This window comes from Pelmatolapia mariae, linkage group LG17, assembly GCF_036321145.2.
Source record: "Pelmatolapia mariae isolate MD_Pm_ZW linkage group LG17, Pm_UMD_F_2, whole genome shotgun sequence".
Classification (NCBI taxonomy): domain Eukaryota; kingdom Metazoa; phylum Chordata; class Actinopteri; order Cichliformes; family Cichlidae; genus Pelmatolapia; species Pelmatolapia mariae.
The window spans coordinates 1,835,453-1,850,106 of record NC_086242.1 but is presented as its reverse complement, the minus strand read 5'-3'; the positions used below and the strand labels follow the sequence as shown (position 1 = coordinate 1,850,106).

Below are 14,654 nucleotides of genomic sequence, written 5' to 3'. Positions count from 1 at the left end.
CGCTGGTTTATTCTTTTAATATTAATTCACTATGTTTTGCATATTCAGACATGGCACTGTACAGATTGTAATACATCAGCTGGGATTTAGCTTAACTGAGAGACTCACTGGTGACAGTCAAACTGAAATCAGCCCTCCACGCATGCCATTTGCCGTTTTGCCTGTGTGTGGGTTTGTGTGTGTGTGTGTGTGTGTGTGTGTGTGTGTGAGTGTGTGTCATTGTCTCTAAACCCTCGCGTCTTCACAGCACCTTACATTTCTGTCAGATCAACAGATATATCTTTGCCTCTGAAGCAACAACACCGCTCTGCGTCTGCCTGGAACAACAGTGCTCTGTAAGTAGGTTTTATATCTGATTATGTAACAACAGACTGTGTCGTATTGGTTAAACTGGTTAGTTACACTTATGTATATACTTGTGTCTTGTGTGGAAAAACACAACAGCCCAGTAAGGTGGGTGAAAGTATGACGGCCTGAAGTCTGAGCCTGAGAAGTTGCTGTAATGCAGTTATACAGACTTGACAAAAAGCTGCAGAGTATTTTGAACTCGATGTGCTCGAGAATTCACATATTTGAGTAAACGTTGATTTAATAGCAACATTAGGCCATGAAACACATGAAAATGCAGTTTAGCTATTCATTTACAAAGTTTTTGATGATTTCAGTCCAACAAGATCTAATCGATCGGTTAAATCTAATTCCAACTGAGGTTTGTTTTATATTCACAACTATATAGAAACAGTAAAAAAAAGGAGAATAAAAGAGTGCGTGCACCGCAGTCGGCCGCGGCATTGTTGCTCTGGCTCAGAAAAGCAGTCATTACATGCTCAAGACATAAATAGCTGCTTCATTGCGACTTGGAATAGAAAACCAAAAAAAAAATGGTGTAGGTTTTAAGACACCCAAGAGGTCCGTGTGTGTCTGTGATCCCTTGTAACTGTTCTTAAAATGACTGGATGTATTTTGGGTGGTGCACTGAGGCATATCTGCGACATGTCTCGGCCACAGTCGGACAGAATCAGTTTGGACGAGCAGAAGCTGAATTTTTACGTGCAGAACAGGCTCTCTTTAATTCACAGTGTGATATTCAGAGTTTTAGCATGTTTTATTTTTAGATAAAGACACGGTTGATACAAACGCTCGTTATAGTGAACGGAAATCAAAGTGGAGTTATTGTTAAGAGGAATAAAAATCTCTCTTTGAATGCTAGTGAATCCTACCTGAGGTAGGCCTGAACAGTTAATTTGACTTAATCACATCTTGTCAGGTTATTTTCCTGGTGCTGTACAGACTTTGGAAAACATAAAGCAGATAACAGGATCTAACAACACATTTTTTCCACTGATTCAGGAAATAATGATTCACTTTGGGGCATTTGGGCTCCTGATTTCAGATGCACTTTCTTATCCAACTCCACCTACACGCTTCGAACGCTCGCTCAAGCAGTTTTGTTGGAAAAATAATTTCATGTGTGACAGTTAAAGGGCACATTGTCTGTTTTGAGGTGCCTACACAGTCTCGCGCATTGATGTATGTACGGAGGAATGCTTCGAGTTACACAGCCATGAGCTAACTTCCTGATATCACAAAGAAAATAATCATGACCTAAAAACTCTAAATAGTCATCACTGCTATGCTCTTGATTTAATATCAATGGGTAATCTACAGAAAACAACGAGAGGCACATCGAATCTCTGAGCTCACGCTGGTGCATTGGTGCGTGATAAGGACCAGCACTGTTCTGGTGATTTGCTTTTTGTCATGTTGTTCTCAGCAGTCAGTTAAGCAGCGATTTGACTGATCGCTATTTACACCAAGCACGTTTCTGCCTCTTGTCGGGTTCCCCACTTCAACACTGTGACTGTGCCCACATATTAATAATATTTCTGCTGTTTAAATGAGCCGAGGAGGAGTTTACACTCAGTAACCCAAATATTACACAAATGGTTTATTTTCTAAAATCTGTAGCTATACTTGGTTACCACGCGTCAGACTGAAACATCTGAGAAAAGTACTGTGAAGAATAACAGTGACTGTGATGACGCGCTGGCTTTTCTTTGCAATAAATGATCATTTTCCAGGTTTTCTGTGGGCCGGAAGCCACTGGTTCATCTTATATGGGTCAGATTAGAGGTGTGTTGTGACAGCTGGGCCACACAAGGCTTGGTGTGACAGATGTCAAGCTTGTCTCCTGAGTATTGGGCCAGATCTAGCTTACGTAGCATTTGCTAGCGAGCCATAAGTAGCCCTGCTATCTGGGTCCAGAGGCCACAATGGGGTTGGGTTTTTTTTTTAAATTATTTTTTAAATATTTCAGCAAAAACTGTTTAAAAAAATTAAAGTCCTCTTCACTTTTGTCAACGACGTCCCCATCTTCTTCCTCGTTTAGTTCTTCCTTCACATTAGCACGTGTTAGCACGCTAACGCGCTCAGGAAAAAGAAGTTGAGGACTGTAAACACTAAACATGAGCACGTAATGCTGTCAGCTCTAAACGCTGCTCTGCTTTATGTCGAATGTGTTTCCGCTGCTAATGCTTACGCTTCCTAATTGTGGTTTACTTGAATAAACACTTGACGCTTGCGCTGAGGTCGCCTTTAAAAGCTCGACCTTGTTGCTTTTATCCGAGCGCAAATGGTTTGAAGATGTCAAAGTATTCAAAGTATTCGCATAGTCTGTCGAAGCTCGTGCGTCCGAGTGCATAACGTTGTGGCGAGTTAGCCATTATGACAAGATAGAAATGGCGAACCCACCGGAAAGATCATAATGGCCGCCGTGTTTTGTTTCGCTCTGTCACAAAACGCCCCCATTATTACTGCCATCTAAAACGATAACCTGGAGCTGCGAGTCTGCCGAGAACAGACGAGTTTGACCAAATGACAAACACAATCAGGTTTTTGCTTCCTATTTAATTGCATTTACTCTCACACCAGAAAACTTCCTCTCTGTTCTCTGTGGAAAATGAGCGTTCAGGCCTCGAGATCTTGTGTCGAGTCCTCGGCTTGCTGAAAACAGAGTGACTCATAGGACTCTTTTTTTTCCACCACTCACTGGGTCAATCACTATCTGCTTACTCTGCAACACTCTTGTACCAAAGTATTCTTTACACATCAGAGGGATTTATACACTGCATGCAAACAGTTTCTGTGTGTTAGTCCCGGGCGCTGCATGAAAGACACCCCGCAACAGTGTGGGTTCAAAGCTTGACTCAGGAACCGTGCCATGTGTCGCCTCATCTCCCGCCAGTCTTTGTTTTTGTTAAATAAAAAGAGGGAGAGCGGAGAAAAAAGAAAGAAAGCACCAAACTCTTAGTTTATAAAGAGCACACGCAGAGCCGGGACTTGGCTTCTGCTGTTGTTGGACGTTTTAATGTTTTGTTGGAAAGCCGTCAGTGTTTTGGTTAGTTTGGTCGTAAATTACAGCAGCATGGCTAATATGCTTGTCATGGTCTGTTAAAGGGGGTTTGTTATTAAATTCGCTTTCCCTTTCAGTTTGCTCAAGTAATATCACAGAAGTTGATCATAAATTTTGAGCTGATGTATCACCGCGCTACCCACTTAAACGCCCCACAGTGTATGGGGAATTTAAATGAGAAATGGGGGAAAAGAATAGAGTCACTTGCATCCATTTATAGGATTTTTACAGGAGTAGACCTCCTTTCTCAACACATACACAAACAAGATGCAAGTCATTTATTGTTTATCTATAAAATATCAGAAAGTGCTTACATGGAGCTCAAGTTGATGCTTTTAAATTGCCTTTTTGGCTCTCAAAGCAGTCTAGAATAAAAATAATTAAATGTACATTTATATAAAATAATGCAATAAGCAAATCTGCACACTAAATTTAAGCAGAATGGGGTAAAAAAAGAAGAAGCTTATTTTAGCTTTAAAGTCAAATGACAGCAAAAAGATAAACACCTTTCTTCATTAAATTAAAAATAAACTCCATAATAGTTATTCCCATGTGTTGAGATCGGATTAGGTGGTGCAGAAGTTGAATAAATGTATAAACAGTTAGTCTCCATTTGTTTGACCGTTAGAAAAACCAGTTTTCCATTTGGTGCACATCCATACTGATTAAAATAAACACCTTTTAGGTGCAGATCATGAAGCGCTCCAGGATTGCTGCTCGTGTCTAGGCGACATCCATTTGTCCACACTGTAAGGTCTGGTCTTTGTTGTGGCGTTTTGGAGGTCATGCTGCAGTAAAACCTGGTTTCTTGTGGCAGTCGTATGTTGCTGTTTGGTTGTCCACTGTTGATGTGGGAAGCAGCTCAGGTATATAGCCAGGAAGCTGAGGTTTTGCACTTTTTATTTCACATAGTGTTTAATAACATGTTATATGCTACGGTGTAAGAAGTTTCCAAGTTAAATTACAGTAAAGTATATTTGCCGGCTTTTATTTTGCAGCATACCTTTGGTAATCCACACCTCCTGTTTTACTATAAGTAACCTTATGGCACATGCTGTGTATGTCAGGTTTTAGGTTTCTGTTATAATTTCATCATTATAAAAACTGCACTCTTTTGTGAGGGGGTTAAGTTTTCACTGATATGAAGAAATGAAACTGATGGACACATAATGAAAATAACACAAAGACAATCACGTATCAGTTTGCATGCCGCTTTGTTTAAATGTGCTTCTCGTCTTTATTTACTCCCAAATCGAAGAAGAACTCAGGAGAGCAGCCTGGCTGAAATCTCGATCTTTCTCTTCATTTCTGATCATTTCCTTTCTGGGTTTTCTGAGCTGATGCGTGTGACGTCTTGTGATCGCTGTCGATTTCCCTCTTTATCTCAAACATCTTCTGCTTGTTGTCGCGTAACCGTTCCACGCTGCAGTCGAAACCCTTTTGATTTTAAAGTTGTCCTTACTCCCGTTCACAATAAAGTAAACGGATTACCAGCGCTTCTCATCGCGCACATACTCGTTACAGTAACGATATTTTGATCTCCATTTTTTTTTTCCATAAAATGAAAAAACAAAGACTTTTAAAGCAGAGGGAATGTTCTGTAACCGTACAGCACCTGTTCAACGGAAGAGCGACACGCTGGAGAAAGGAGGCTGTGAGGGCGGACTGCGACTTCCTGTTGTGGCTTGTGTCATCACTTTGTTAACCTGCAAACTTTATGCAGTCTCAAAGTGTGGGTGCCTCATGCTAAGTGTCACATCCCCACATATGTCTCCTCACTTGTACGTGTCAGGCTCCTGAGAAGCGCAGCTCTGTTGGGTTTGTTGTAGATCCTAGTGTAACACAGCTGGGAAGGGAAGAGAAGGTGAGGTTATCCAGGGCGGTTGTGTGAGTGTGTGTGTGTCTTTTGGGGCTTTTTTGTTGCTTTTTGTAGCACTGATTTTAGTGTTGTCCATTTTTAAGCTGTATTCCCACCAACTTGTATTTGTAATTTGGTAAATTAGAAAGTTGCATTGATCTGGCTGTGAGTGGAGGAGGTAGAAACTAAAAAAGCCGAGCGGTCAGAGGTGGCAAATTTGTTTAAATCTGTGCACCATTGGTCAGTTTTCTCAAAAAAAATGTCCCCTCACCCCCTCTCTGTCTCTCTAGTTTCTCTCTCACTGATTACATCCAGGACTTCAAGGCCAGGTCAACTTTTACCAGGTCTCACCATGTCCATCGACCCTGCGGCCGAGCTGCCTTTCTTCTACGGCAGCATCAGTCGCTCGGATGCCGAGCAGCACCTGAAGCTGGCCGGGATGTCCGATGGCCTCTTCTTGCTGCGACAGTGTCTCCGCAGTCTGGGCGGCTACGTCTTGTCTATCGTGTGGAACCTGGAGTTCCACCATTACTCTGTAGAGAAACAGCTTAACGGGACTTACTGCATCACAGGAGGGAAGCCTCACTGTGGCCCTGCAGAGCTCTGTGAGTTTTACAGCAAAGACTCCGACGGCCTGGTGTGCCTCCTGAAGAAGCCGTGTCTACGCTCCCCAGATGCGCCGATCCGGCAAGGCGTGTTTGACAGTCTGAGAGAAAACATGCTGAGGGAGTACGTGAAGCAAACCTGGAATCTGGAGGTGAGCCGGGTGTCGGGTACTGCTGAAGAGTTTAGAAAAAGAAAATAACCATGTAGGGTAGAGTTTTGAGCTACTTGTACTTTACCTGAACATTTCGGAGACTGAAAAATTCACTTTTTTAGCTACAATTACTTTTCTGTGATATTGAATATGTTTAAATGTCTTCCTATCAAGCTACAGTTGTTTTGGGTTGTTTTTTTTGGTTTTTTTTACAAAAATTAACCATGCAAATATGCTGACTTCTGCTCATGGAGATAGTTTTGATGTCTGGATCCAGCCCGCTGTACAGTGCAGTCAAAGTCTCTTCAGTCTTTATATTTTGCGCCCTCATCACACTGCAAAATATAGCAAATAAACCAAATAGAAAATCTGCTGATGGGTGAAAAATCTATACAAAATAAAAAATTTGTGTGATCTGATAAATGTTTTCGCCTGTAAGCAAAATTTACCATATTGGTTTTTTGTGGTTATTTGATAGCAGCTGCACAGATAAAACTTTCCACTGCTGTACTGACATGCAGATATTTTTTAAAAAGTACACGTACGTCTGAGAAACCTTCACATTTAATGAACCATTATTTAAAAAACAACAAAATGAGGTGTCTTATCAAAAATCAGTAATCTTACCAACATGTGTCAGTTTTTCCACATCAGTCAGTGAATGTTGTTACAAAGAAACAAAGTGTTCAAAGTTAAAGATCAGTTCAGTGGTGTGGCAGTCCAGGTCACGTCTTTGCTGGTAGACTTTAAACAACTTTTAAAAAACTTGTGACGGCCTAGACCTCGGACTCGGACAATCCCTCCCTTCTTAATGGCTCTCTACATATACAACGAGAAGTTTGAAATTGTGACCTTCTTCTCTGCAACGTTTTCATTTGTGGCCCTGATTGGACTCTAACTTGGGGAAAGGTCTTGCCCGCAAGCCGTATGTTTGACAGCTTTCCCTCAGAGTCTGGTTTAACTGACATTTCTGAAGGGACTTTTTTGGTGGAGTGGGAGAAACCTTGCCCACATACAATCTCTCCAAACCTTTCCTCAAGTAGGAACACAGGTAGGAGCTCTCAGTTCCTCTGAAGGTTTCTGTGGCCTGGGGGAAGTAGTTGCACTAACAAGCTACAGTTCTTAGAAAAGAGAACCAAAAGTATGAGACAGACGGTAGAAGCTAAAGTAAAGAGTCAAGATGAGGGAATAGGAACAAAGCGAGCAGGTAGCTGGAAAGAAAAGGCAGGCCAGGTGGGAGTACGAGGGTCTGAGATGACAGCACTGAAAGAATTAGTCAACAAGACTAAAGCTAAAAAGAGCATTTTCACTTGTGCCTCCTCCAGTAACCTGACACATACAACGATCAGTATCTTTTTGACACCGGTGATACAACTGAAGAGCCAAACTAGCTCCACGTCTATGCAGAATTCGCCTGCAGCTCAAGTGTCATAACGTTCCCTCTCTGAGCTTCACATGCACCACCTTCCACCGCATTTGACACCCAGCATGAGCAAATTCAGAAACGCCAGCAAGCTGCGATGCAGTCCTCCCTGTAACTTCAGATAAAAAGTCATTATTGCAAAACACGGAGATAACACACGCGCCTTCTGAATGTGCTCATTTTTCCGGTTCAGGGCGAAGCCATGGAGCAGGCCGTCATCAGTCAAGCTCCTCAGCTCGAGAAGCTGATCGCAACTACAGCCCATGAGAAAATGCCCTGGTACCACGCCAAAATCTCCCGCCATGAGGGTGAGAGGCGGCTTTACTCGGGAGCACAACCGGACGGCAAGTTTCTGTAAGCTTTTGCTTCTTTTTAAAAAAGTCTGCTGTGCTCGTTTGTTGGGTAAAGAGTTATCGTCAAAGGTTTTAGTGCATTTATGTGTGTTTTGTTCCTCAGAATCAGAGACAGAGAGGAGTCTGGTACATACGCTCTCTCCATGATGTACGGGAAAACAGTGTACCACTATCAGATCCTCCAGGACAAGTCGGGGAAATTCTCTATGCCCGAGGGAACAAAGTTTGACACAATCTGGCAGGTCGGTCCTCAAGCTCTTTTTTTCTTTGTCTTTATCTGCGTGTTGTTTTTCTGGCTTAAACTAAACTTATTCTCAATGTTCAGCTGGTGGAGTATTTGAAGATGAAACCTGATGGCCTTGTAACCGTTCTCGGAGAGGCGTGTGTTAATGGCAAAGCTGCTGTTGAAAGTACTGACCAATCTTTCTTTTTTTAAATCATATGTCAGCCTGAATTTGCAGTTTATATTGTGGTTTATTCATAATATGAATAATATAGTACGCGACGTCCTTTTTTTGATTCTATTCACTGATGAAATTCTCCTGTAATTTTTCAGAGACACCCAGTCTTCCCAATGTAAGTAGTCGGTACATCCTGCACTGTTCAAGTCAGCGCATGTCTTCATCCTCTAAGATTTATTTCTTTGTCATTCCTTTCAGAGGCCACGCGGCGCCAATGGATACACACCGCCACCTCGAGGTCGGTAGCCAGCAGTGCAAACACACAGGCAGCATTTGGCATAAACTGTGATGGCTGTTCCTGCAAAGATGCTTTCAAATAAAAAACTCACAATTACATAATCAGTCGTAGAAGGAAGACTGAAATCTGATAGATTATAACTGCATGCCAAGCGGTGTGTTTAAAGGTTGTGAGTTAAAAAATGTAATTCCTCAGTAACAGTGTCCAGTTAATATATCACTGGGTAATTAATTTATACAGGTGCATCATGTTTTAGACTCTGATACATGATTTTGAATGTAAAACCTTCAAGTTTGAAATGTTTTGCACATTATATCTACAAACAATTACATGCAACTTATTGTGTGTAATTTGTACTTTGCAGCTCCTCAACTGGACGCAAAGACCGAAGACCGCGACCTTCTCCCCATGGACTGCAATGGATTCAACCCGTATCACAACCCCAATGATATCAAGAGGTTCAACATCAAGAGGTCCGACCTGCTGATGGACGAGGTGGAGCTCGGCTCTGGGAACTTTGGCTGTGTCAAGAAGGGAGTCCTCAAAACAGAATCGTGAGGAGCCGAACATTTTAAAAACAGACGCTGAGCCGTGCGTACACCGTGCGTCTACTGATGTCGCTGCCTGTGTTTTGTTTGGATTCAGGGGTCAGATAGACGTGGCCGTCAAGGTGCTGAAGAACGAAAACGAGAAGCTGGTGAAGGAGGAGATGATGAGGGAGGCAGAGATCATGCACCAGCTGAGTAACCCGTTCATCGTCCGCATGCTTGGCCTGTGCAACGCAGACTGTCTTATGCTGGTCATGGAGATGGCTTCTGCCGGACCGCTGAACAAATTCCTTTCCTCCAAGAAGTAAGTTCGTCTTTAACTTTTTGTAGTTACGCTTAAAAAAAGTTGTTTTATCATTTATTTATTTATTTATTGGTAAACTCTGTTTTTTCTTTGAGTCCGTTTCTTAGGAGTTATCCTAACCTGTAGCACAGTTGGGTGGAACCACTTGACATAACTTTTAAATAAAAGAATTAATATATATATATTTTTTTTATTTATTAGTTATGTATTAATTTTATATATTTTATATATTCCTTCAATGTTTTACATTCATTGTAAATATTTTTTTAAGTAAATCCAAAAAACACAGTATTTTGTTGAAATAACACAAATGACTCAAGTAAACTTTAAAAACAAATCTTTAGTGAATAAAACTTAAGAGGATTTTTTAAACCAACAATAGTGAGATTTCAGTTTTAGGAGTGTAACTAGGAGATTGATTAAGGTCTGATTTACATATTTTATATTTAAAAAAACAACATCTGACTATAATGATCATAGCATATGTATGTATACGTATATATTCCTTTACTACTCTTACATGTGCAAAAAAATCTGGATGAATTTCATGATATAAACATAATAGGGCACGAGGATTATCCACATCTATACTGTGGGAATTATTTTTCATGACACTCAGATCCTTACAAATCCTGTATAGCATGTGTAGAATCAGATTACGTGTACGATACATGTACACCATTGTTTTGCTAAACCCTTTTAGTGCTGTGGGACTTGCGATAACTGAAACATGTGTATCTGTAAATAAGTGTTTGTCGAGCAGTGACACTGATAGTGTCCATAAGTGATTATTTTCTCACATACAATGAATATGAAGCTAACAAAGAAGAAGAAGGAAACATATAGGTACTTATTATTCACCTATTGGTGTTTATGAACAGCCGTGTTTACGCTCTGACTTTACAAAAATCAAAGTCAATTTACATACATGTCAGTGTTTTAATACATGAGTGATGCGAACAGCTCCCACAGACAAACACTGCCCCACGATGGGTTTTTGCTAATCACCAAACAGGGCTGTGGTTTAGGGTCAGTCAGTTTCATGCATAGAAATCTTTCAGCTGTAACAAGGATCAAAACACATGTCGATGTGAATAATCTTACTTTATCTCAAAGAACTCAGATCTTCTACGTGGTAAATAGTAAACAGAGTGCTGCTACTCTAACCCCTTTCTATTCAAGGTGAGCCCTTAAAGTGCGTCCTAGTACAAGTCTGTACTTCTCAGGTGGATTCTGATAAATCGCTGACACTGCAGAAGTCCTTGCCATGACATGCTGATGAGGAATGAATCAGACAATCTGTTACATCCAAGACATTTCTGATCTTTATGAGGCCGTTCTCTTTTCCTGCGGCAGCTCCATGTATTCTCAGAACTGTCACGTTACGACGGAATAAATACAGAACAACAAAAGTGAACGTACGCTTTCTTACATCTTAATTTTATAGGAGAGCAGGCAAGACTGTACTCTGTATGGACAGCAGCGCCTCTCGAAGGGCAGAAGTTGGAACATGTGGATGTGATTTTACATGTCCTTTAGGTTATGTGTTTGCTTTAGTGCCAGGATAACATTTTAATAGCCACCTTCACTCTTTCCAAGACTTAAGTAAAGCAAACAGCAGCCTATAACTCAAGTCCAGTCAATAGAGATAGTAGAGATAGATAACAGAGCAGGGGAATGACACGCAAAAGCTTGTCCAGCTCAGAGTCATCCTAGGTGAGGTGTTTTGGGCATGTCCTCCCAGGTGAAGGCCCTGGGGCAGAACCAGGACAGAGCTCACATTTTGCCAACACCTCAGTATTTCCCCTGAACATCTGGATGAGGCGTTTCAGCTCAGACTGTTGCCCCCATGACTCAGAGCTGGAAAAGCAGCAGAAAATGGAGAGATGGATGATTCCAAAACTCCAAATATGTCTTAAGGCAGGGGTGTCCAACTCCAGGCCTCGAGGGCCGGTGTCCTGCAGGTTTTAGATGTGTCCTTGATCCAACACAGCTGATTTAAACGGCTAAATGACCTCCTCAACATGTCTTGAAGTTCTGCAGAGGCCTGGTAATGAACTAATCATGTGATTCAGGTGTGTTGACCCAGGGTGAGATCTAAAAGTCCAGGTTCGGGGGGTGCAGCTGGAGCCCATCCCAGCTGTCTTAGGAAAAAAACTACATTTGTGTACTAAAAATATCATAATGCTTCTTTTCTCTGGACGTTTGTCCTCACAGGGATACTGTATCGGTGGAGAACATTGTGAACCTGATGCACCAGGTGTCGATGGGCATGAAGTATCTGGAGGAGAAGAACTTTGTGCACAGAGATTTAGCAGCTCGCAACGTCCTGCTGGTCAATCAACAGTTTGCCAAAATCAGTGACTTTGGCCTCTCCAAGGCCCTGGGAGCAGATGACAACTACTACAAAGTACTCACGATTTTTGATACTTTTTTTTAATATTGTTGTACCGCAAGACAAAGTTGCATGAATACAGAGTGATTAGAGAGTCAGATGTGGGTGTTATCAGTGAGTGCAAACAGAGAGTGTGTCTTAGATGGATTGCCCTTCTGGGAGTTGCTGACCTCACAATGTGCAAACAGTAATGAGCTCTTATTGACAAAAATGTGTCAGGTGCTCTGTTTGAACTAAACACTCAATTGATTTCCATTTTACTGATTTACTGACCCATATCTGGAGTGGATGTAGTTACCAGAAAGCCCCAGCAATCCTTCACTCCAAGGCCCTAAATACCATCGCCGATGTTTGCTTGCTTTGGCCGAGTCCTTGGCGTGCTTCTTACCATCATAAACGTTGTGTTCACAGGCTCGTACTGCAGGTAAATGGCCGCTCAAGTGGTACGCACCAGAATGTATACTCTTCCACAAATTCTCCAGCAAAAGCGACGTGTGGAGTTTTGGTGTCACCATGTGGGAGGCGTTCTCCTACGGAGGGAAACCCTACAAGGTAAGATAGATTACTGCAGAAGATTATCAAAGCATGACTTGATCCTAGAGCTCACGCTGCCTGTGTTTGAATTTTTTCTCCAGAAAATGAAAGGACCCGACGTGATCCGCTTCATTGAGAACGGGAGCCGCATGGATTGTCCGGCGGCGTGTCCAGAGCGAGTATATACACTGATGAAAGAGTGCTGGACATACAAGTGAGAAACCAATGGTCTTGTGCATGCGTTATACAAGAGAGGCATAAACAGAGGTTGTCTGTATGTATGTACAACAAAATCCAGTCCAAACGAGCAGGCGTCACCTGCCTCAGAGTTCATGATTCCACAATAAGAAAGAAACTGGGAAAGAAATGGTACATTCAAAGTCCAAGCTCAAATCCAATTGAGATGCTTGAACACACCGTTAATGCTCAAACCCACCAGTGTGGCTGAATTAAAACAATTCTGCCACGAAGAGTGGGTGAAAGACTCATTGCCAGTTATCACAAATGCTAGATTGCAGTTCTTGCTGCCAAGAGTGGCACAACCAGCTATTAGCTTTAGGGAGCAATTAGTCTTTCACGCAGGGTCTGGTAGGTTTGGAGCTTTTTTCCCTGAATAAAGTAAACGTATTTAAATCATTTAAAAGCTGCATTTTGTATTTACTCTTGTTGTCTTTGTCTAAAAAGACTAATTTAAAATTAGTTTGATGACTTGAAACATATGTATGACAAATGTGCAAAAAAACTAAACTAAGAAAACAGGAGGAGGGCAAACACTTTTCACAGCGGTGTATTTAATGACTTATCTAGTTTTCATACATCAGGCATGGCTGCTGTGACATAACGACATTATATTCCTCAGTCGTTCCCTCGTAAATGAAAACAATTTCCTATTCAATATTTGTTTTTTAGAGTCAGATTAAGCAAGCAATGCATTCTCTTAAAATCCCGTGACTTCTATTTATCACAGCCTCCTCTCTCTGCTCCTCCCCTCTCCTCTCTCACAGACACGAGGACCGTCCTGACTTCAAGAAGGTCGAGGAGGCCATGAGGAGTTATCATTACTCCATATCCGGCAAGGCCAAGCCTGAGGAAGGCGCAGCAGCAGCCGCCGCCGCACCCGCCGCCGCCGCACCCGAGCCTACCAAGTAGACAGAAAAAAGGCACATTCTGTCCCAGCGCTGCACAAAGCGTCCTTTCAACCGGCCATTAAACAACCAAAACAAAGAGTGTTTTATGAACTGTGCACAGTGACCAGCTTTGACCGCAGAAGCGACGCAGCTAAACAGGCAATAAATGTGCATTTGTAAATCGGACTTCAGTGTGTCAGCCGTGCAAGGAAGCTCTCTGTCCGCCGTGGTTTGAATGTTAAGTGTCGTAATACTGCTGAACAAAACTAATTTTATATTCTGCTACTTTAATCGAACCACGTATTCAAATCTGTGTCTTTGTCCGCCTCCACCTAAAAGCATTTTTACTGTTTTTAGCCTAATAAACTAGAAACAAACTAATTATATGAGTGAAAAATGTGGATTAACTTATCATAAATCTGCTGATATGACTGAATTCATTCTTAAGTGCTGTGTGATATTTTTTTTCTTTCTTGGAGCTGCAACAACGGTCTGACATTATAAGTCTTAATTGTTCTTTTCCAGATGTTCCAGATGGTCCAAAACCATAAAAATAAAAATCTGTAACTTTATCACAGATGTGGCGGGAAAACTACGAGCCTCCATTCAACTAGTTTTCTGCCATCTGTCTCATAAAATCAATCATAACAATTAAAGACATTATGTACATTTATATCAACAAAATGCTCCATAAAACATCAGCATTTGGAGATGTTTCACTGGAAGGCATAAATGAGCTTTGGACATGAGAAGCATGCACACTTTCTTATAAATACTCTGAACATGTATGTGCAGAGTTCAACATCTGCACTTTTAATCAAAAGAAACATTAAAAATGAGAAAGTCTAATATAAGACTTTTTAAGACTTTGGGTTTAAAACTGTACTCTGTCTTTAAATATGTGTGTTTGTTAAATAGTTCTTTTTTTCTCTCTGATGTTTCAATGCCAGTAATTTAAACGTCACACGCGGCGATTTATTAGGAAAGAAACAAACTGAGGTTAGTCAAACTGTATCAGAGGAAGTACTTCTGAACCGTCAGGCCACACTGGAGGGTCCTAGGAAGTCGATGAAGCAGTTTTCAAAATAATAGTAGGTTTTCACAAAATAAACCCTATGACCCTATATTAGACCCTATGCATGCTGTGTGTATAAATAGCTAATATGATCAGATCCCAGAAATCTACATTTATTATATATTTAATATTTTTTCATAAATAATTTAACGGTATTGCTAATTTCCAG

At 41.4% G+C, this 14,654-nt stretch overlaps 1 protein-coding gene across 2 annotated transcripts; it reads left to right on the top strand.

The window, feature by feature from the left end:
- The first annotated feature begins 244 nt into the window (after nucleotides 1–244).
- Nucleotides 245–13,836, top strand: LOC134647072 (tyrosine-protein kinase ZAP-70). Of its 2 annotated transcripts, none has more exons than XM_063501221.1 (13): nucleotides 245–335; nucleotides 5,561–6,027; nucleotides 7,644–7,804; nucleotides 7,907–8,045; nucleotides 8,129–8,213; nucleotides 8,360–8,379; nucleotides 8,463–8,502; nucleotides 8,867–9,056; nucleotides 9,148–9,354; nucleotides 11,572–11,764; nucleotides 12,161–12,301; nucleotides 12,385–12,497; nucleotides 13,288–13,836. In XM_063501221.1, the coding sequence occupies exons 2-13, from the start codon at nucleotides 5,623–5,625 to the stop codon at nucleotides 13,430–13,432; spliced, it is 1,839 nt and encodes a 612-aa protein (XP_063357291.1). In that variant the 5' UTR covers nucleotides 245–335; nucleotides 5,561–5,622; the 3' UTR covers nucleotides 13,433–13,836. The 2 variants fall into 2 exon arrangements, with proteins under 2 accessions (XP_063357291.1, XP_063357292.1); XM_063501222.1 differs by lacking the exon at nucleotides 245–335 and adding an exon at nucleotides 5,160–5,276.
- Nucleotides 13,837–14,654: the final 818 nt, after the last annotated feature.